This window comes from Musca vetustissima, unplaced genomic scaffold (assembly GCF_032173495.1).
Source record: "Musca vetustissima isolate MV318-11 ecotype Yass unplaced genomic scaffold, APGP_CSIRO_Mvet_v1 utg796, whole genome shotgun sequence".
NCBI lineage: Eukaryota > Metazoa > Arthropoda > Insecta > Diptera > Muscidae > Musca > Musca vetustissima.
In genome coordinates, this window is record NW_026878527.1 from 51,782 (window position 1) to 69,757 (window position 17,976).

The window sequence follows — 17,976 nt, forward strand, 5'->3', positions numbered from 1 at the left end:
TAACTCTGTTCCCACCCGCTTAACAATTTAATTCGGGAAGTCAACAAAGTACTCAGAAATAGTTATCAACGATTTTGCCGGAAGACTTTTCTTATTGTGTCTGTTCATGTGGTTGCTTTAAGTATCCGACAAACTTGCCCTGTTATCTTTATATGAAGAGATGACTACCGGCAAGCTTATCTATTTTCTTTAAATCGAGCAAACTGCAATAAAATGCTCTGCAATGCTATCATTAGAAATTCAAAAACAAAAAAAACAAAAACAGTAAGGAAAGTAGTAAAGTCGGACTGGGTCGACTATATGATACCCTTCGCCACTTTCGGTATTTTGTACATATGTACCCTTACAATTGCATGTCAATGTTCACTCGAAGGAACTAGCTCATGCCTTGCTGCAACCTATGATAAATTTATTTTTATTCGGGCAGATTTAGAATCGTCTACGTACCATGCACTATACGTAATTTGGACTGTTTTTTAGGCAAAAAGTAATTTTTCCAATTTTGGAAAATTACATCTTTTTTGATGGCATTAAAAAGAAAACATGTCAAAAATTATGATTCTGTAAGATTTTTTGCATACAAGTGTCTTAAAAGCGGTGCAAATCGTAGCCAAACTCTACACTTTGAAAATAAAATTGAAGATATAAAATTTGTTTAAAAATTATGGCGTATTTTAAAGCGATTCAAACCGCTGAATGCAAAGCATAAACATTGAACATGGAGAGTATTGGCGGAGGTGTGTACTGTTTATTTACATTTTAATATTTGTTAATACGTGTGTGTAGCGATTCAAAAAATTACATAGTTCGCTATAATAAAAGAAATGTCTTTATTTTTTACACATAAGTCATTTCAGAAAGACTTTTACTAAAATGTTTAAATTTGTCTGATCTTTTGACAACCGAAATATATTAATGAACGCCTTCTAAATTGATTCCAATAGGTCTCAAATTGCGATTTTTTGCGTTTTTCATGATATATCAGTTTTTTGTAGGGAACTTCAGAATAAAAAACAATGAAATATTCGATATTTTGTTTGATGAATAAAATAAAAGCAAAGAAACATATTGTTGTTTTCTACGTCACAGCAAGTAAGGTTTGCAATAAAAACAATATGGACGAAAATGCGTCAAATTAAAAGAGGAAATTAGGCTATTTTGCATGCATTTGTCAAGATGGACCTACTGTCATAGGAAGATAGAACTTTTCCGTGATACACTCGAATTTTGATAACAAAGAGAAAAAAGGAGAAGAGGAAATGGCGGGCTTGATTGATCAGGATTGATTAAAAATAGAAAGTGACATATGAATAAATTTTGTTCAGTATATCCAGTGTTTACTATAATCGTGTTCGACTGTAGTAAGCATGGTTTTATCTCACTTTTACATATGAATAAGCTTAAGGAGAATAAATGGGTACTGAAATAATAGTTATTAATGCATTCTGCAAAAACATACGACATTGCAATAATTATTGCTTTAAAAATCTAATCGCGAGGTCGACATTTTTTTAAATTACTACCCTAATCGTTTTCAACCGTTTGTTGTGTAAAAGACAACTAATGAAAATATCTGAGAAAGAATTAGCTTTGTTCGTTATATGTGTAGTTGCTTATAACCGTTGTTCGTTATATCCGGTTTCTACTGTGGAAATCTGCGTTTTCTCTTTCTTGTAAATATAAACCTTTAAAAAGTCAAAAAATCGTTTAAAACCGCTGTTATTAATATGGCCATGGGACAAATTTATGGAAACCGATGTATAGCTAAATTGATACGCGATATTCGGGACGTCCCACTGTTAACAATTGAATCTCAATCAGACACCCGTTCGAAATACATATGGAAACTATGGCTACATCTGCACCAATTTCAACAAAATGCAAAAACGTCATTCAAGTCTCAATTTGAGACGTTGTGCAAAATTTCGTGTTAATCAGACAAACATTAGGAGTTTGGTGCACCATTTATGTAAAATCGAACGAAAATATATATGGGAGCTATATCTAAACCGAATTTCACGAATCTTAACACTCATCGTTCTTGACTTAATTCAGTACGCTATGCCAAATTTCGTGCGAATCGAAGGATATATAGGGACTTTTGCGCACCATTTATATATATATATATATATATCCAAATCTAAACCGATTTTCTAGGCTAAATTCAGTACGTTATACAAATATATCTAAATCTGAACCGATTTTTCTCAATTTCTATAGGGTTCGTCTTTGGGCCAAATAAATGATTTCATCCAATTCGAATCAAAAATGCGACCTATACTTTGTTTACAATTCAACATAGACAGACGGACGGACGGATGGGCATGCATAAATCGACTTAAAAAAGTGATTCTATGCATATTCTCAAATGTAACCATGTGTCTATCTCGTTTCCTTTTGTCTGTTACAAACATATGCACAAAGACATAATACCCTGTACCACAGTGTGGTGAAGGGTATAAAAAAGGTATTCAAAATTTTTGTGATAATTCATTGATGTAGTAAAGATTTAAACAAATAGAAATTTGGATGCAAAGGCAAGACCGAACCGGTCTTTTGAAACGGCGACACTGATGACCCTTAAAGAGAGTCAAAATAAAATGCACACACATATTGAAGGGGTCAGGGCGCAAAGATAACCTGGCTATATGCAATTTAGCCCATATACATACATACTAACGTCGCAAACACTTAATTCAATAGAATGCAATAAAACTCAATGAAAGTGCGTTCTTCTATAGAACCATGCTCATATGTTGATGCAGTTCCATTGCAACTCTTTATTTACAGTTAATTGTTGTTAACCTGAATGTCTAAAATAAAATTACAACAAAATTATAAGAAGATTTATATATAAGCAGTACGCTAGGCATATGTGTGGTTGTAGACTGGTGGCAAATGTTTTCGATGTCGAAGAAGAGGATGCAGGATAGAAGTTTGTAAGAGAAGGAAAAACATCTGGAATGCTATTGTAGATGTGTACTGGATGGTCGTTTGGCTGTTGGCGATAGCGTGGAATGAATAGAGATGTCGTTTTTGTTGTTGTCGATGATGGTATACAGAATGGTAATGGCGTGATGAGCCGGAACAATGGTTTTCGAATGTGGTTGTCATCGATTTGCAAAGTTAGTTAAATGTCAACGCCCCCCAGGACGTCATTCTAATAGTTGTACTTGTGATTGGGTCCGGAGAAGGATACAAAGTTACCATGTGATGGAGCATGTCCTTCGGCGGACTTAACCAAAAGCGCCGGCTTTGGGGCATAGTGCACCAATGGAGCAGGCTTAATTGCGGTCAAATGTAAAGGAGTGATGATTTTGGCACCTGTCAAACTTTTGTGACTTGGTTCCGGTACTGGAATCTTGATATTGGTTGGTTCGCGAATAACGACTGCTTCGAAACCGCTATGAGCATCTGACTTGTAGGTGACCAATCGGCGGTGTCCATCGGAATCGATCAGTTCGTAGGATCCTTCGACTTTGTCATCTTTGCGGCTCTCCTTTTGGCTCTTGATGTCGCCGGTGTGGGGATCGTGCACAGAATAGTGGAATTCATATGCGACTGGTCCATAATCGGGTTCAGCTTTCAGTTCAATACCTACAGCCATGTGGGCAATGGCAACTAAGCAGATGACAGTCTGAAATGCATAGAAAGATATTTATTATGTCGATGACATTCATAATCGTATCGTGTATGTATGTCAGGACAATTTGACAGATCGTTGTCGATATATACCTTAACGAACATATTTAGTGTTTGTTGATTGGTGTTGATATTCTGATTAGAAAAATTGTAAATTCGGCTTTGTCGGTCTGAGACTGCAGATTTCCCCGCTGGATTTGGAGTTAATAGGTGTTGTATGTTCACAGAACAAGTGCTGAAATGTTTATACTTCAATAATCGAAATCCTGCGCATATTTATATTAATACCGAATACTGTCAACCATTGAGAGGTATCGCTTGAACCTCCCCTATTCGGCACATGGAAATGCAATGAAGAAGGCGTCCATGTTGTCAGCGTTTATCCGGTGCCACAGCATATTTGTTATGGTGAGGCAACAAGTGCACACACATACACACACGAACACGCGGCCAAAGTACAGGCGTATGTTGCATGCATGCTATGCTAAACAGAATTGTCTAGAGCACGAGCCTAATGCACCGGTACCGGTGTTCTGTTTTCTTTTCTCTTTCTGCAACATCCAACGCTGTTGGTTAGTGCCGTTTCTAGGCTGCTGTTTACTCCAACTGATTAACTTACCCCACCGGTGGCAACCGCCATCAACCACCGCATAGCCTACATGAGTTCGGTGCGGCAAAGGATGCACTAGCAGTGACAACGCACTGCTCCGCACTGGTTTGTGTTTACCCACCAACAAGTGAATCTGGCTTGTGACGAAATTCTACTCCAATTTCTGACACTGGTACTGGCGGCAGGCGAAGACATTGTCAGCGGAAAGTCGAAATCATCGTGGACCGGTAGAACCTCTATGCCAGACCACAAACCACAACATATTGAATCAATTGCAAGTATTCACAGCCATGTGGAGGACAGGGGCAAGTGGGCGGTGATTTCTGTATATTTTTTGCGATTAGTTCGCATTAATTTGAATTATGCAAATGTGCTTCACTTTCGATTTCAATTACATTTACAACAAAATTGCAGATTTATTGACGAAAGCAAATATTCATATGTACGTATGCATGTATGTGTGGATCTCTGTGAATAGCATTGCAATCGGGTGCTTGTAGGACGAGTATTGCGTTGTTATTATTTTTCTCTAATGCGGCTACTTTTTTGCTTTAAGTGCCGGCGTGTTCATCCACGCACTCGATTTACTGTGTCTTGTTAATGATTCCACAATTCTGGTATGGTTGGTTCGGGTGGTGGTGGGCCTCTGTTCATGACACCGCAATCGACTGAAATTTGTCAATAGCGACAGTTGCCGGTATTTCGGCATTAATTCGTCACAACTGAACATGCAATGTTTTTTGGTAATTGATCGCATTATTGACACTTTCAGTTGACAGGGGAAGAATGACTCGTGCCATTCAGATACAGTGATTTGGCAGAAGTCAAAAACAGTATGTGTGAAAATTAAAAAAAAGAAATAGGTACATATCTTGACTAACTGTAGATGTGCGGACTATCATAGGTTGTAATTATTTATTTGAATAAAATATCAAGAACTATATCGATAGTATATATGTTCCAGAACCTACAAGAATTTATAATTGTTTCCTTTATAGTACATTCTTACGGTGCAACTGCCAATAATGACCATATAAAGTTTTTAAAATTATGCTATGGGTTTTTATCAAAAGAAAAATGCCATGAGCTAGGAAACAAATTTGAGGTGCCAATGCAGCTCGGTATTTTTGTAGGTGACAATTATATGACAAGAAATCCTCTTCAATAACACTCTCCCATAGTCAACTCGTACTCAACGTAATCGGCAGGCCGATATTTGAAATGAGTATTCCGGATGCACTGTTGAGAGGATGAACCAAAAAGCGTACTAAACGTGCATGATAAGTGTGGCAACCCGCTGAATAGCTATCAGAGTGGCAACACACGAACAGAACAAGTTGATCTGGCATCACTTTTGAAATATATAATTTGTTAGATTTTCTGATGCAATCGCATTGTTTTATGTTCCTATTCAAAATAGTTTGGTCATTAAACGTAAACGATATTGAATTAATTGTTATTGTTTTATTTGGCTATTTAGGCGGTTGTTATAGTGGCGAAGAGGTAAATATGGGAAGGAAAGGAAACAAACAATGCACGCGGTAGACAATTGGATGAAATTCTTCGGAAAAGAAATCTGAATTGATGTGAATGATTTTGTTTATAATTTCAGATTGCCAGTTAGGCAAACAAATTCTGCGTTCTAGTTTAAAGAACTAAAATAAGAATAAGCACAAGCGGTGCGAGGAAAAAAATCTGTGTTCCAAGTTGGAATAAGATCTGGGCCAGTTGGGCAAATTAAGTACAAGCAAATGTACAATACGATCAATCGTAAGTTGTTGAATATAATGCAATGGCAGTTCCAGGAAACAATAACATTGTTTTCAAACATGAATGAGACAAATGGAATAAGGCCATTTCTGTGCGAAACGATTGACAAGTCACTTATTCGTACTGAGTGGGAAAAATGGCTCAGATTGTTTACATTTTACCTTGATGCAGAAGAAATAACAGATGTGATCAAGAAAAAGAATAAACTTGCATTACGGTGGAACACGATTGCAGGACGTTGTGTATAACATTCCAGGTGCCTTGGCTTGTGCAGAAAACGAAGATGCTTACAAAATATTAGTTCACAAATTGACTGATTATTTTTCGCCGGAGAGGAATTCCACATTTGAGAGGCATCTATTTCGGTCTTTGAAAGCAGAATGCGATGGAACCTTTAATAAATTCTTGTTGAGAACACGGCAACAAGCTTCGAAGTGTGTATTTGGAACAACAAAAGAAGAAATTTTGGAAATTAGTATTAAAGATAAGTTGATTGACGCCTGGGCGTCTGCTGATTTGAAAAAAAAAAGATTTTGGAAAAAGAGCACACCTTGAAAGAAGTAATTGAAATTTGCCAAATCCATGAACAAATTAATGCTCAGACACAATCAATAAATCCCCAAAACATGAGCGCGGGTGCCGAAATCAATAAAATTTCTGACAAACGAAAATTTTCAACATTTGATAATAGAAATACAAAGCGCCGGGATTTTGGTTTTAACAAAATACGATATATTGATGGCCAATCGATAGACGAGAATGCTAATAACTCCAAAGCAAATGATGACTATTTTTTTAAGATATTTAATGAAGGAGAATCTGCGGCTGAGATAATTCAGTGTTTTATAGGTGGCAAACAAATAAGTATGCTGATTGATTCAGGATCAAAACACAATCTGCTTTGTGAAGATGATTGGAATTTGTTGAAGGATGGAAATGCAGTCATGTGGAATATTCGGTTTGAATCGGATAATCAATTTAAAGCATACGCTGGCAAGGCGGCACTAACGATAAAAGTGGTTTTCGAAGCTGTTATTGGAATTAGGAGTAGCTCGAATGTGATGTCAACTTTTTATGTCATTGAGCATGGGGAGCAATCGTTGCTTGGTAAAGATACGGCCATCAAACTGTTGAGAAATTGCAACCTTTCAATAAAATTGCTGGAGTAAAAGTAAACTTGTCTATTGACACCACCGTAAGACCTATCCAACAACCATTACGCCGGGTGCCTGTTGCGGTTGAGGATAGGGTCGAGGCGAAACTTAATGAGGCATTAGCTCTGGATATTATTGAACCGGTTATTGGTTCCAGCGCTTGGATATCTTCTGTGGTCGTTATTTTCAAGGAAAATGGTGACATTAGGCTGTGTATTGATATGAGACGTGCGAATACAGCAATTTTGAGAGAAAATTATCCATTGCCAACTTTCGATAGTTTTATGACGGGACTACAAGGTGCTAAATTCTTTTCGAGGCTTGACCTTAAAAATGCCTATCATCAATTGGAGTTAGGAGAAGAAAGCCGCTATATAACTACATTTATAACTTCGAAAGGCTTATTTAGATACAAACGACTGTTATTTGGGGTGAACTCAGCTCCCGAAATATTCCAAAAAACCATGGAAAGTATTTTGGCCCCATGTAAGAATGCGTTAAAATATTTGGATGATATCATAGTCTTCGGCGCAACTGAAAAGGAACATGATGAATATTTACAAGGTGTCCTTAACACCTTTAAAAACTTCAATGTAGCCATAAATGAAGACAAATGCTTGTGGAAGGTAAAAATTTAAAATTTTTGGGCCATGTCCTGTCAACAAATGGTATAAGCGCTGACCCGGATAAAATCGATAGTGTGCCGAATTTTCGAGCACCGAATTCGCGGGAGGAGACTCGTAGTTTTCTTGGTCTGGTTACATATTTAGGCAAGTTTATACCAGATTTAAGTGATTTGGTTGAACCTCTAAGATAGATCACAAAAGCCAACGAGAAGTTTATTTGGACCACTAGACAAAACAATGCATTTCTAAAACTCAAGGAAAAATTAATTGCCCTTCCAACACTTGCTTATTTTTCACCGAACCGACGCACGAAATTAATTGCTGATGCCAGCCCTGTGGCTTTGGGAGCGGTTCTAATTCAATTTACTGGAGACACTCCGTATGGCGTGTCTTTTGCAAGTAAGGCGCTGTCTGAAGTTGAACGCAGGTATTCGCAGACTGAGAAAGAAAGCCTGGCTCTGGTGTGGGCTGTCGAGCGAGTTTACTATTACTTAGCAGTGATTCAATTTGAGCTGGAGACGGACCACAAGCCTCTTGAAGCCATTTTTAAGCCAACATCAAAGCCGCCGGCTCGTATCGAGCGTTGGGTCTTGCGCCTGCAGTCCTTTAGCTTCAAAATTATTTACAAAGCTGGGAAACATAACATAGCAGACTCGTTATCCAGACTCTGTAATCTGGATACAGCTTTTGATAAGCCATGTGAATTCAGCATTTGTTCTATTATAGAAAATTCAGTACCACAGGCTTTAACCATTTTGGAAATTGTACACAATAATAGCAAAGATGATGAGCTTTTGCTGGCAGTGGAATGTGTAAAGACCGAGGATTGGAGTACAGCTACTAAGAACAGGTATTATCCATTTCGATTTGAGCTAAGTATTTTAGGAAATTTGTTGCTAAGAGGTACGCGACTTGTAATTCCTGCAAACCTGAGACAACGAGTACTAGATCTAGGCCACGAAGGTCATCCAGGCGAAACCGTTATGAAGCGCAGAATTCGTTCGAAGATATGGTGGCATTTGGTCGATAGAGATATAGAGAAATACGTGAAAAGCTGTCATGAGTGTATGTTGGTATCTCGGCCAATACCACCGGCTCCTTTGAATAGACGAAGCATGCCAGACAGTCCCTGGGTTTGTGTAGCAATGGATTTATTGGGCCCGTTGCCAAATCACGATTTTGTATTTGTAGTTATTGACTACTATTCGCGATTTCACGAACTAAAATTTATGAAGAAGATAACGTCAACGGAAATTATTGATTTTCTCGAGGAAATATTTGCCCGGCATGGATATCCCAAGTCAATAACTGCAGATAATGGCCCCCAATTTGTGAGCGAAGAATACAAGACTTTTTGCGCGACTAATAATATTGAATTGATGACATGACCGCCTTATTGGCCCCAAGCTAATGGAGAGGTCGAAAACTTGAACCGCTCTCTTTTAAAACGTCTTCAGATTGCTCACTCGCAGGGTTTGGACTAGAAGAAGGAGGTTCGTAAATTTATCCTCATGTATGATGTCACTCCGCATGGTACAACAGGTAAAGAGATAAGATTCCATCGCTGAATGACGTTGAAGAGAATGTTATCGACTCGGAAGCCAGGGACAATGACATTCTGAATAAGGATAAAGGGAAACAGAGAGCCGATACTGACAGAAATGCGGTCGATTGCAACATCAGAGTTGGGGATAAAGTATTGCTGCGAAATACTGTCCACTCTAACAAATTATCCACAACCTTTGGGCAAACTGAATACGAAGTAAAGGAGCGAAAGGGCAATGATGTTGTGATATCAGGAGAAGGCAGAGTGTATCGCAGAAACATTACTCATGTCAAGAAAATTCCAACTGATTCATCCCTACCATCTTTAGCAAGATCCACTGAGACTTCGTTTGCAGATCCAGAACATCTCGAATTCCATCATGATCCAGATGCCCCTGACGAAGATCTTTCCACCAATAAATCATCACCGGAACTACCATCAAAATCACCTAACATAGATACTGGAGGATCCAGGCCGAAAGTAACGATGAAGCATAAGAGAAATAGAGGAGGGATGTGGCAACCCGCTGAATAGCTATCAGAGTGGCAACACACGAACAGAACCAGTTGATCTGGCATCACTTATGAAATAATTTGTTAGTTTTTCTGATGCAATCGCATTGTTTTATGTTCCTATTCAAAACAGTTTGGTCATTAAACGTAAACGATATTGAATTAATTGTTATTGTTTTATTTGGCTATTTAGGCGGTTGTTACAATAAGTACTAAAATGTAATAAATGTGAAAGGGACTAGAATTTTGAAATTGTATACGGTATACGGTTGATGAGTGAGTGATGGAATGTATTAAGTGCTACTAAAATGTAATACCATTGGTATGAATATAGACAAAACTCTTAAATTTGATAGTATAGTCACCACTTTTGTGTATCAGTATTTAGGGTTGAGAAAGGAAGGATATTCGCATCATAATAAACCAATGATATTGAAGTGGGAAATTTGATATAAGGATCACCGTCTTAGTTTAAGGTTTACACAATTTTTTAAACTTCTTGTTATGAATTGCTATTTGTTTCCAAGTATCTGAATAGTGGCACGTTTTTGCGGTGTATGCAAGTAAATTGATAAATATTTTTAAAACAACATCCTAGAGAGGCCAATGAAATATGCTTTTGATGTAAATCAAGGTCAATTTAATAAGGTGTATGCATCAGGCACAACAAGAAAGCCATATTGTTGTCATGCCATGCTGACAATTAGTTTTTGACAATAATAAACAAAAAATATTTATTTTTGTCAATAAATATCCTTTGAAGATTTGAATTTTTATATTCCTGGATAATTAAAGATTTCTATGCAATGAAAAGCGATTTATTTTGAAATATTTACAGGCGACTCCGTTTTACTGTAAGTCGTCTAACTGAAAAATATCGGATAAGTGAAATGGATTTCCTGCACCATTACATTTTAGATTAATCGCCCACAATTTACTCCGTATAAGTGAAACTTCGCATAACTGAAAATATCAGATAACTGAAATAGCCTTTGAAGTCAAATAATGAAATTTCCTTTTAAATCACTTTGTATTACTGAAAATCATGACAGTGAAAGATAATGACAAAATATTTTGCATTGAAGAATAGACATATTCAATTAATTTTTTTTTCTGCAATTAATGATTTTTCCAAAATTCGAAAAAAATATATTACAGAATGTACCATTCATAGGGGAAATGTCAAAACGAGGTCTCATATAATTAACAAAATTTTGAAGAGGTCGTCCACTTTCAACTACTCTAAGTTATTATTTAAATCCTTTAAGATGACTGAAATTATTTTCAGTTAACCGAACTCCGCTTAAGTGGAAACATCGGATAACTGAAACAAACATCCAGAAACAAACATCCACTTTCAACTACTCTAAGTTATTATTTAAATCCTTTAAGATGATAACCAAAATGTAATTATGAACGAAGTAAAAATGTTCGGATAACTGAAATTATTTTCAGTTAACCGAACTCCGCTTAAGTGGAAACATCGGATAACTGAAACAAACATCCAGAATTTTTCCATTTCAGTAAAGCGAAGTCGACTGTAGCACATTCAGCTTCTGGCTACATTGGATTTTTACTTTATTGTCGATTAAACAATATAAATTTTTAGAAGAAGTGGCTCCCAAATCTCTCCCTCTTATTGATCCATAAATCGCTAGCTTGTATTGCTATCTTTCCATAAGCGTATGTCATATTATCGGGCCGAAGTGCGGACATCCGCAACACGTTATAGTTTAAAAGGAGGTCCGCTACGAAATATCTTTTTAAATTGCAACGATTTTGTGTGTAGCCAACGCTTGGAGGCGAGTTTGTCCTATGAGTATTGCTGAATTTCGACAGATTTTGGCAGATTCCAATACAAGCTACATAACATTACATTGATTTGAGGGTGAACTTATTCACTTATGAGCTTAATTCAACATATTTGACACACCGACAGCCCATGGGACCAATTTTGGGAACTGCTGCCTTAAACAGTTTGAGCGCATTCATATTTCTGTTTGAAGTTTAGCATATTTATGCGTGGCGTAATTATTACAAGCCATGGCATAGCTACCGATTAATTACAATTTTTCTCAACAGGTCACCGTTCTATCAAATTCAACCACATACTTTGTGTATGTTTGTTGAATACTACGTCAAATAAATTTAGATTTAATTTAAATATTAGGGTCGTACCTAATTTATTGCACTCCGTACAAAAATACTCAGCTTCTTACCTTTATAGGGTTTGATAGACGTCCTTATTACCCAAATACACACGGACATTATAAAAATACACTAATTCAAGATTGTCCCTACAAAATTTCAAGTGAAAATCTCAAGAACTCTTGAAGATATAGCCGATTTATTGTGTCAGCATCAAGTGACGGCTGAAGGACTTCTTAAACTTTAAACGCGTTTTTCTCTAAACATTAGTTTTGCGAATGGCGGGCACGATAACTCAAAAACTAATAACCCAATCGATTCCAATTTTACACGATTTTACACGTTTCTCTGCTATCATATGAATTAGGATAAAGCCAATCGGTGAAGATCTTCCTTATTTTTAACTTGGTTTTTGGTAAAAAATGGGCGATTTTTCAAAAATATTTTTTCAAAGGTCCGCCATTCATACGAGAGCCAGACATGTACTCTTTCTAACACCGTTGAAATTTTCGGATTCCGATGTTCCAGTGAGGAGTTATCATGCCCGCCATCAAAAATAAGGACTTTTCTTTAAATACTTAAATTGAAACACAAATATTTCAATGACTGAAATTCTATTTTCGAAAAAAAAGAACAAAAAATCCAAAATACGCATTGTCAATGTTGAAAATGTTCAACTTTATATTTTGATACGCAGTGGGAATTTGGGTAGCATTCATTGAAATACATGTATTTGACTTTTGAGGTGAATAAATTCGAACGCATACGCATGAATTCAGGTACGAACCTTATAGATGAACGGTTTCGTCTGAATGAAATTACTCAATTATAGATGAAACAAACATTTCCTACTCGATTTTGGGAGGAGATCATAAAATCATTTTTACGCTTTTATAATAGATGTAGCATATACATATTTATTTCATATCTGACGGAAGAAGTCACTACATACAGAGTTGTTTTCCACCTCAAGATAGCCTACCCTGAGATCGAGTGGATTTCGTAAATCTAAATGTACTTTTATACAGTTCTTGGTAGAGTTGGGTAGTTCCTGAACGAACTAGTTCATTGGAACTATTCCAATAAAGGAACGATAGGAACTAGATCCAGTTCGTGCTCGATTGGTTTTCAGGTGCTGTTAAAAATATTCGAAACCATGTGAATTAAAAGACAAAAGGATCGATAAAAAATAGAGATTCAAAAAAATAGAGATTCCATTTTAAAAGAGGAACGAAAAAGGTCAATCCTCTCAGTGAACTATATTGCCTAACTCTAGTCCTTGGCAGTACAATAATCTCGAAAATTCTAACCCAAATAATTTCCAATAATTTCTCAAAAACTTCTGATCAATTACACAAATAAATGTTGCACTTTGGAAGTGGATTGGACATACAATTTGGTCACCTTTAAACGTAAATTCGCCAATTACCTTCCGGCCCTAGAATGTTTCTGATCATTATAATAGAGTATATTATATTTAAAGAGCATAGCTTCTAATACAAATCAGTCCAATACAAATGTCGCCATCGTATACAATTCACCGAATTATGATTAAAAAGGGAGTTCAACCGATCAGATAATCTATGTAAACATCGTTTAAAATCCATTCAGATTGTAATCTAGTTCAGTTGACATTACAGCCTGCCACCCTCCATCCCACGACGTCTGGCGCATGGCGATTAGGTGGTCGGCAGTGCTGCTCTTGTAATTTATCAATTCATTAATTCATCTAATACGCATATTTACGCATTTCTGTACTGTCCGGTCGATCAGTTTCGATATCAAGTCATGTTGCAGCGTAAGTGGATTTTCTGGTTATGGTGCCTAGATTTTCAGACGACGATTCTTAAAAACTAGGTTAAATGAAAATAGAAGCAGCCGAACGAAAACAGCCACAACAAGATCCATAATAAATAATCAAATGAATTAAAGTATTTGTAGTTAAATTTAAATAAAAGCTAATCATGTCACAGGCAGCCGCACGCCATGCCACGCCACGCCAAGAATGTGCTTAAGCTAGCTCGTAATATCCATCCACACACATACACATGTCAATTAGCTCATACACATAGTTGTGCAATTAGAAATAAGCTATGATCAGAGTTTATTTTATGATGACACGATCGAGCATTTTGTCACGTCTGTGGTTACAAGAGGTTACTCAAATCATATCAATCGATGCCGTTATCCTATACATATGAACGGGAGTAAATCAAATCGATGAAAGATATCTTTGATGTGTCATCCATTTTGAATCTCATTCGGTGGCAAATTTTCCCAAACGAATTGTATCTATTTTAATATTTTTAGGTCTCATTAAGTGAAAAATTTGTAAACATATAGGCCGATCCTTGAGTTTAGTCCCATATAAAGATTCTGATCCATTGTAGGTATTTTAATGGTCCTAGGTAAATCTTCCTATATGCACTTCCATTTATGTTGAAACCTTGAGTATAAATGTTTTTTTGCGAAGAAGTTATTAAAGAGAGAATTTTTGAAGATCAGTGACGGGATCAAAAACTATATTTAGATTTAATATTTTTAATATTTTACATTAACTTGAAATATGGAGCATCAATTAAAAAGAATCCTAAACGCAACCTGTTCAAAATACAGTAAAATCTCGCTAATCCTGACGAAAGATTGCAGACCCCAATCCGGATTGCTAAATTTTCCGGATTATTAAGGGTTTTAATTTGTTTTCAATTTACATGAGTTTAGTGATATTTTAAATAGTTCTATATGTTAAATCACCAATATGCAAAAATATGAACTTTTAATATAATTGGTACCATTTTCACTAAAATTTGGAACGATTTTAATAAAACAAAACGCATATAAAATTAATGTATCTTTACAATCCCGATTATAGAATACGCAATTGTGAAATGCAGACCGGGTTACGGGATATGTATGTCAAATGAACACAGCGGCTTGTTGCATTTCTATTTATATATTCTGACATAACAAGTCTCAAGGAAGAGTTTTATTTTTTCTTTGTTGTCAAAAGATACCTTTACGAGGGCAGTTCGGAAAGTTCTTAGCCTAGCACAAAAAACGCTCTATTGACAGAAAACCAAAAACTATACCGGCAAGTTTCTTACGCTATGGGGAATACCGAATTTAGGGTACCTCCCCCCCCCCCCCCCCATTCTCGGGGTCAAAATTTTTGTTGATATAATTCGAATCTACACTGACTAAAGAATGTCTCTACAAAATTTCAAGTGAAAATCTCAAGAACTCTTGAAGATATAGCCGATTTATTGTGTCAGCATCAAGTGACGGCTGAAGGGCTTCTCAAACTTTAAGGGGACCCCCCCATTCTCGGGGTCAAAATTTTTGTTGATATAATTCGAGTCTCAAGAACTCTTGAAGATATAACCGATTTATTATGTTAGCATCAAGTGACGGCTGAAGAGCTTCTCAAACTTTAAACGCGTTTTTCTCTAAACATTTTTTTTGCGAATGGTGGGCACGATAACTCAAAAACTAATAATCCAATCGGTTCAAAATTTTGCAACGTTTCTCTGGGAGTGTATAGCTCTCGTATGAACTAGGATAAAACCAATCGGTTAAGATCTTCCTTATTTTTTAACTTGGTTTTTGGTAAAAAATCGGCGATTTTCCAAAAATATGTTTTCAAAGGTCCACCATTTTCCCTTAAAGGCAATTACCACTTTCCAAGCACTTTAGGATAATGATGTTTAAAAGCGCACAATAATGGAACAAATTGTTTTGAACTTATAAATACAACACATATCCCATTTGATATCTGGGCCACTGACCGAAACTTGATCGTGTCCTTAATAGGAAACAACACCAGGAATACTTTCGAGAAAAGACATATGTGTCTATGTTTTAGTAAAAACGAAAACGTCAATCAAAGTATTCAATACAGTTCAATGATGTTAGTAATTCGCTATATACGATTACAAATACGCCAACAAAATACGAAGGTATTATTGAACATTTTCTTATATTCAGGAGGAAGAATACATTTAAATTCGAATCCTACATGGAGGCAATTCCGCATTACATGCGGTTTGTGTCTAACTTATATGTGCCTTTATGGTTCCTCAAATAAATTTTTAAAGATGTGAATAATGTATGGATGGTATATTGACTGTACCGATTTCACTCACGTTTTCCTTGCATTGGGAAAGTTTTTACGAAGAAAATTTTGAGAAAAACATCAAAAAGTCGGGAAATTGGAATAATCGAACGTTGTGTTAGTTACATCGTTTACAACTCAAGAACATCTGCACCGATTTTGACGATGAATCGTATGTGGTCAGAACTGGAAAATATGCAAACTAATTGTGAGATTCCGCCAAAACAAATATATTAAATAATATTTACAATTCCAAAATTTTTGTATTCAGCTTTAATGTTTTAATAAACTGATGTTTTTTAAGACAAATGGTTAGTTAGATCAAAACTTCTAATTTCATAAAAAATGTGTTTCATAAAATTGTGTGTGTCTAACATTTTTCGAGTTATATACTGATTTCAATATAAAAATCAAAAGGACAGTTGGATATGAATAGGCAAAACAACGTTTGCCGGGTCAGCTAGTATGATATAATTTATAAAGTAATATGTTTTGTAAACATTTCTATAAAACCGAGATTTGTATCAGAACCTAGAATGGACTTGAGTTACTTTCAAAATCAATGACTCATATGTGGGAATTGTTTTCTAATTTTTATAATTTAACATTATTTTAAAATAACCTGTATAAAAACTAAGTTTTTAGAAAATGCTAGAAAAAAAGTAAAAATAGATAGATAGATATATACGCTGCGTATCATAACTATAGACGCACCCCTAATTCAATTGGTATGTTAGTAGACAAATAAAATTTACCCATTAAGTTATTGTTCGCAATAAAACGATCAAAAACACATATTATTCAACAAAAATAATTAATTTATTCTTTATCAAGATTCCACACATGTTCTCGATCGGATTCTGGTCGGAAATTTTAATATTTTTTTTAATTTTAACCATACTTGAGTACGGCGACTTTTATGAACTGGCGCGTTGTCCTGCTGAAAAACGAGTCCTTGATTGTTGCTGCTTTCCCAAAATTGCAATAATTTGTCTTCCAAGACTAGAACGTATCCCACTGAATTCATACGACAACATGGAAATGTCAAATAAAACATTCCGTGGCTATAAAATGCTCCCAAGGTGGCGGTTACCGAAATATCGTTATTTCTTAATACGATATTTCGGTGGCGGTTCCTTATTGGCCTTGGTAGCATTTTATAGCCACGGAATGTTTTATTTGACGTTTCCATGTTGTCGGATGAATTCAATGGAGTACGTTCAAGTCTTGGAAGACAAATTATTGCAATTTTGGGAAAGCAGCAACAATCAAGGACTCGTTTTTCAGCAGGACAACGCGCCAGTTCATAAAAGTCGCCGTACTCAAGTATGGTTAAAATTAAAAAAAATATTAAAATTTCCGACCAGAATCCGATCGAGAACATGTGTGGAATCTTGACTCATCGTGTCTATGCAGAAAACCTCCAATACCAAACTGTTTTTTACCTCCAAGAAGTGATTTTCGATGAATGGCGCTCAATCGATGAAGACTTGCGAATAATTTTGATTAACAGTGTGATGGATAACATTTTTGAACTTATTCAAAATAAGGGAGGCCCTACCCATTATTTATAAAAGTTATTTTATTTTATTTAAGTTTTAACAAATAAATTTTTCTAATTTTGTAAAAGTGCGTCTATAGTTATGCAACACCAGCAATTTTGAAAAGTGCAGAATTCGGCGAAACCATAAAAAATAAATTAATTATTTTTGTTGAATAATATGTGTTTTTGATCGTTTTATTGTAACAATAACTTAATGGGTAAATTTTATTTGTCAACTAACATACCAATTGAATTAAAGGTGCGTCTATAGTTATGATACGCAGTGTATACCCTCATCCTCATGGGTTGCGGAC

The 17,976-nt window shown here is 35.9% G+C and overlaps 1 protein-coding gene across 1 annotated transcript; it reads right to left on the reverse strand.

Annotated features, from left to right (window-relative positions):
* Positions 1–3,160: 3,160 nt before the first annotated feature.
* On the reverse strand, positions 3,161–4,294 carry LOC133323263 (larval cuticle protein A2B). The gene is made up of 2 exons (XM_061532205.1): positions 4,262–4,294; positions 3,161–3,637 (listed from the first exon to the last, which is right to left on the reverse strand). The coding sequence occupies exons 1-2, from the start codon at positions 4,292–4,294 to the stop codon at positions 3,161–3,163; spliced, it is 510 nt and encodes a 169-aa protein (XP_061388189.1).
* Between the last annotated feature and the right edge of the window lie 13,682 nt (positions 4,295–17,976).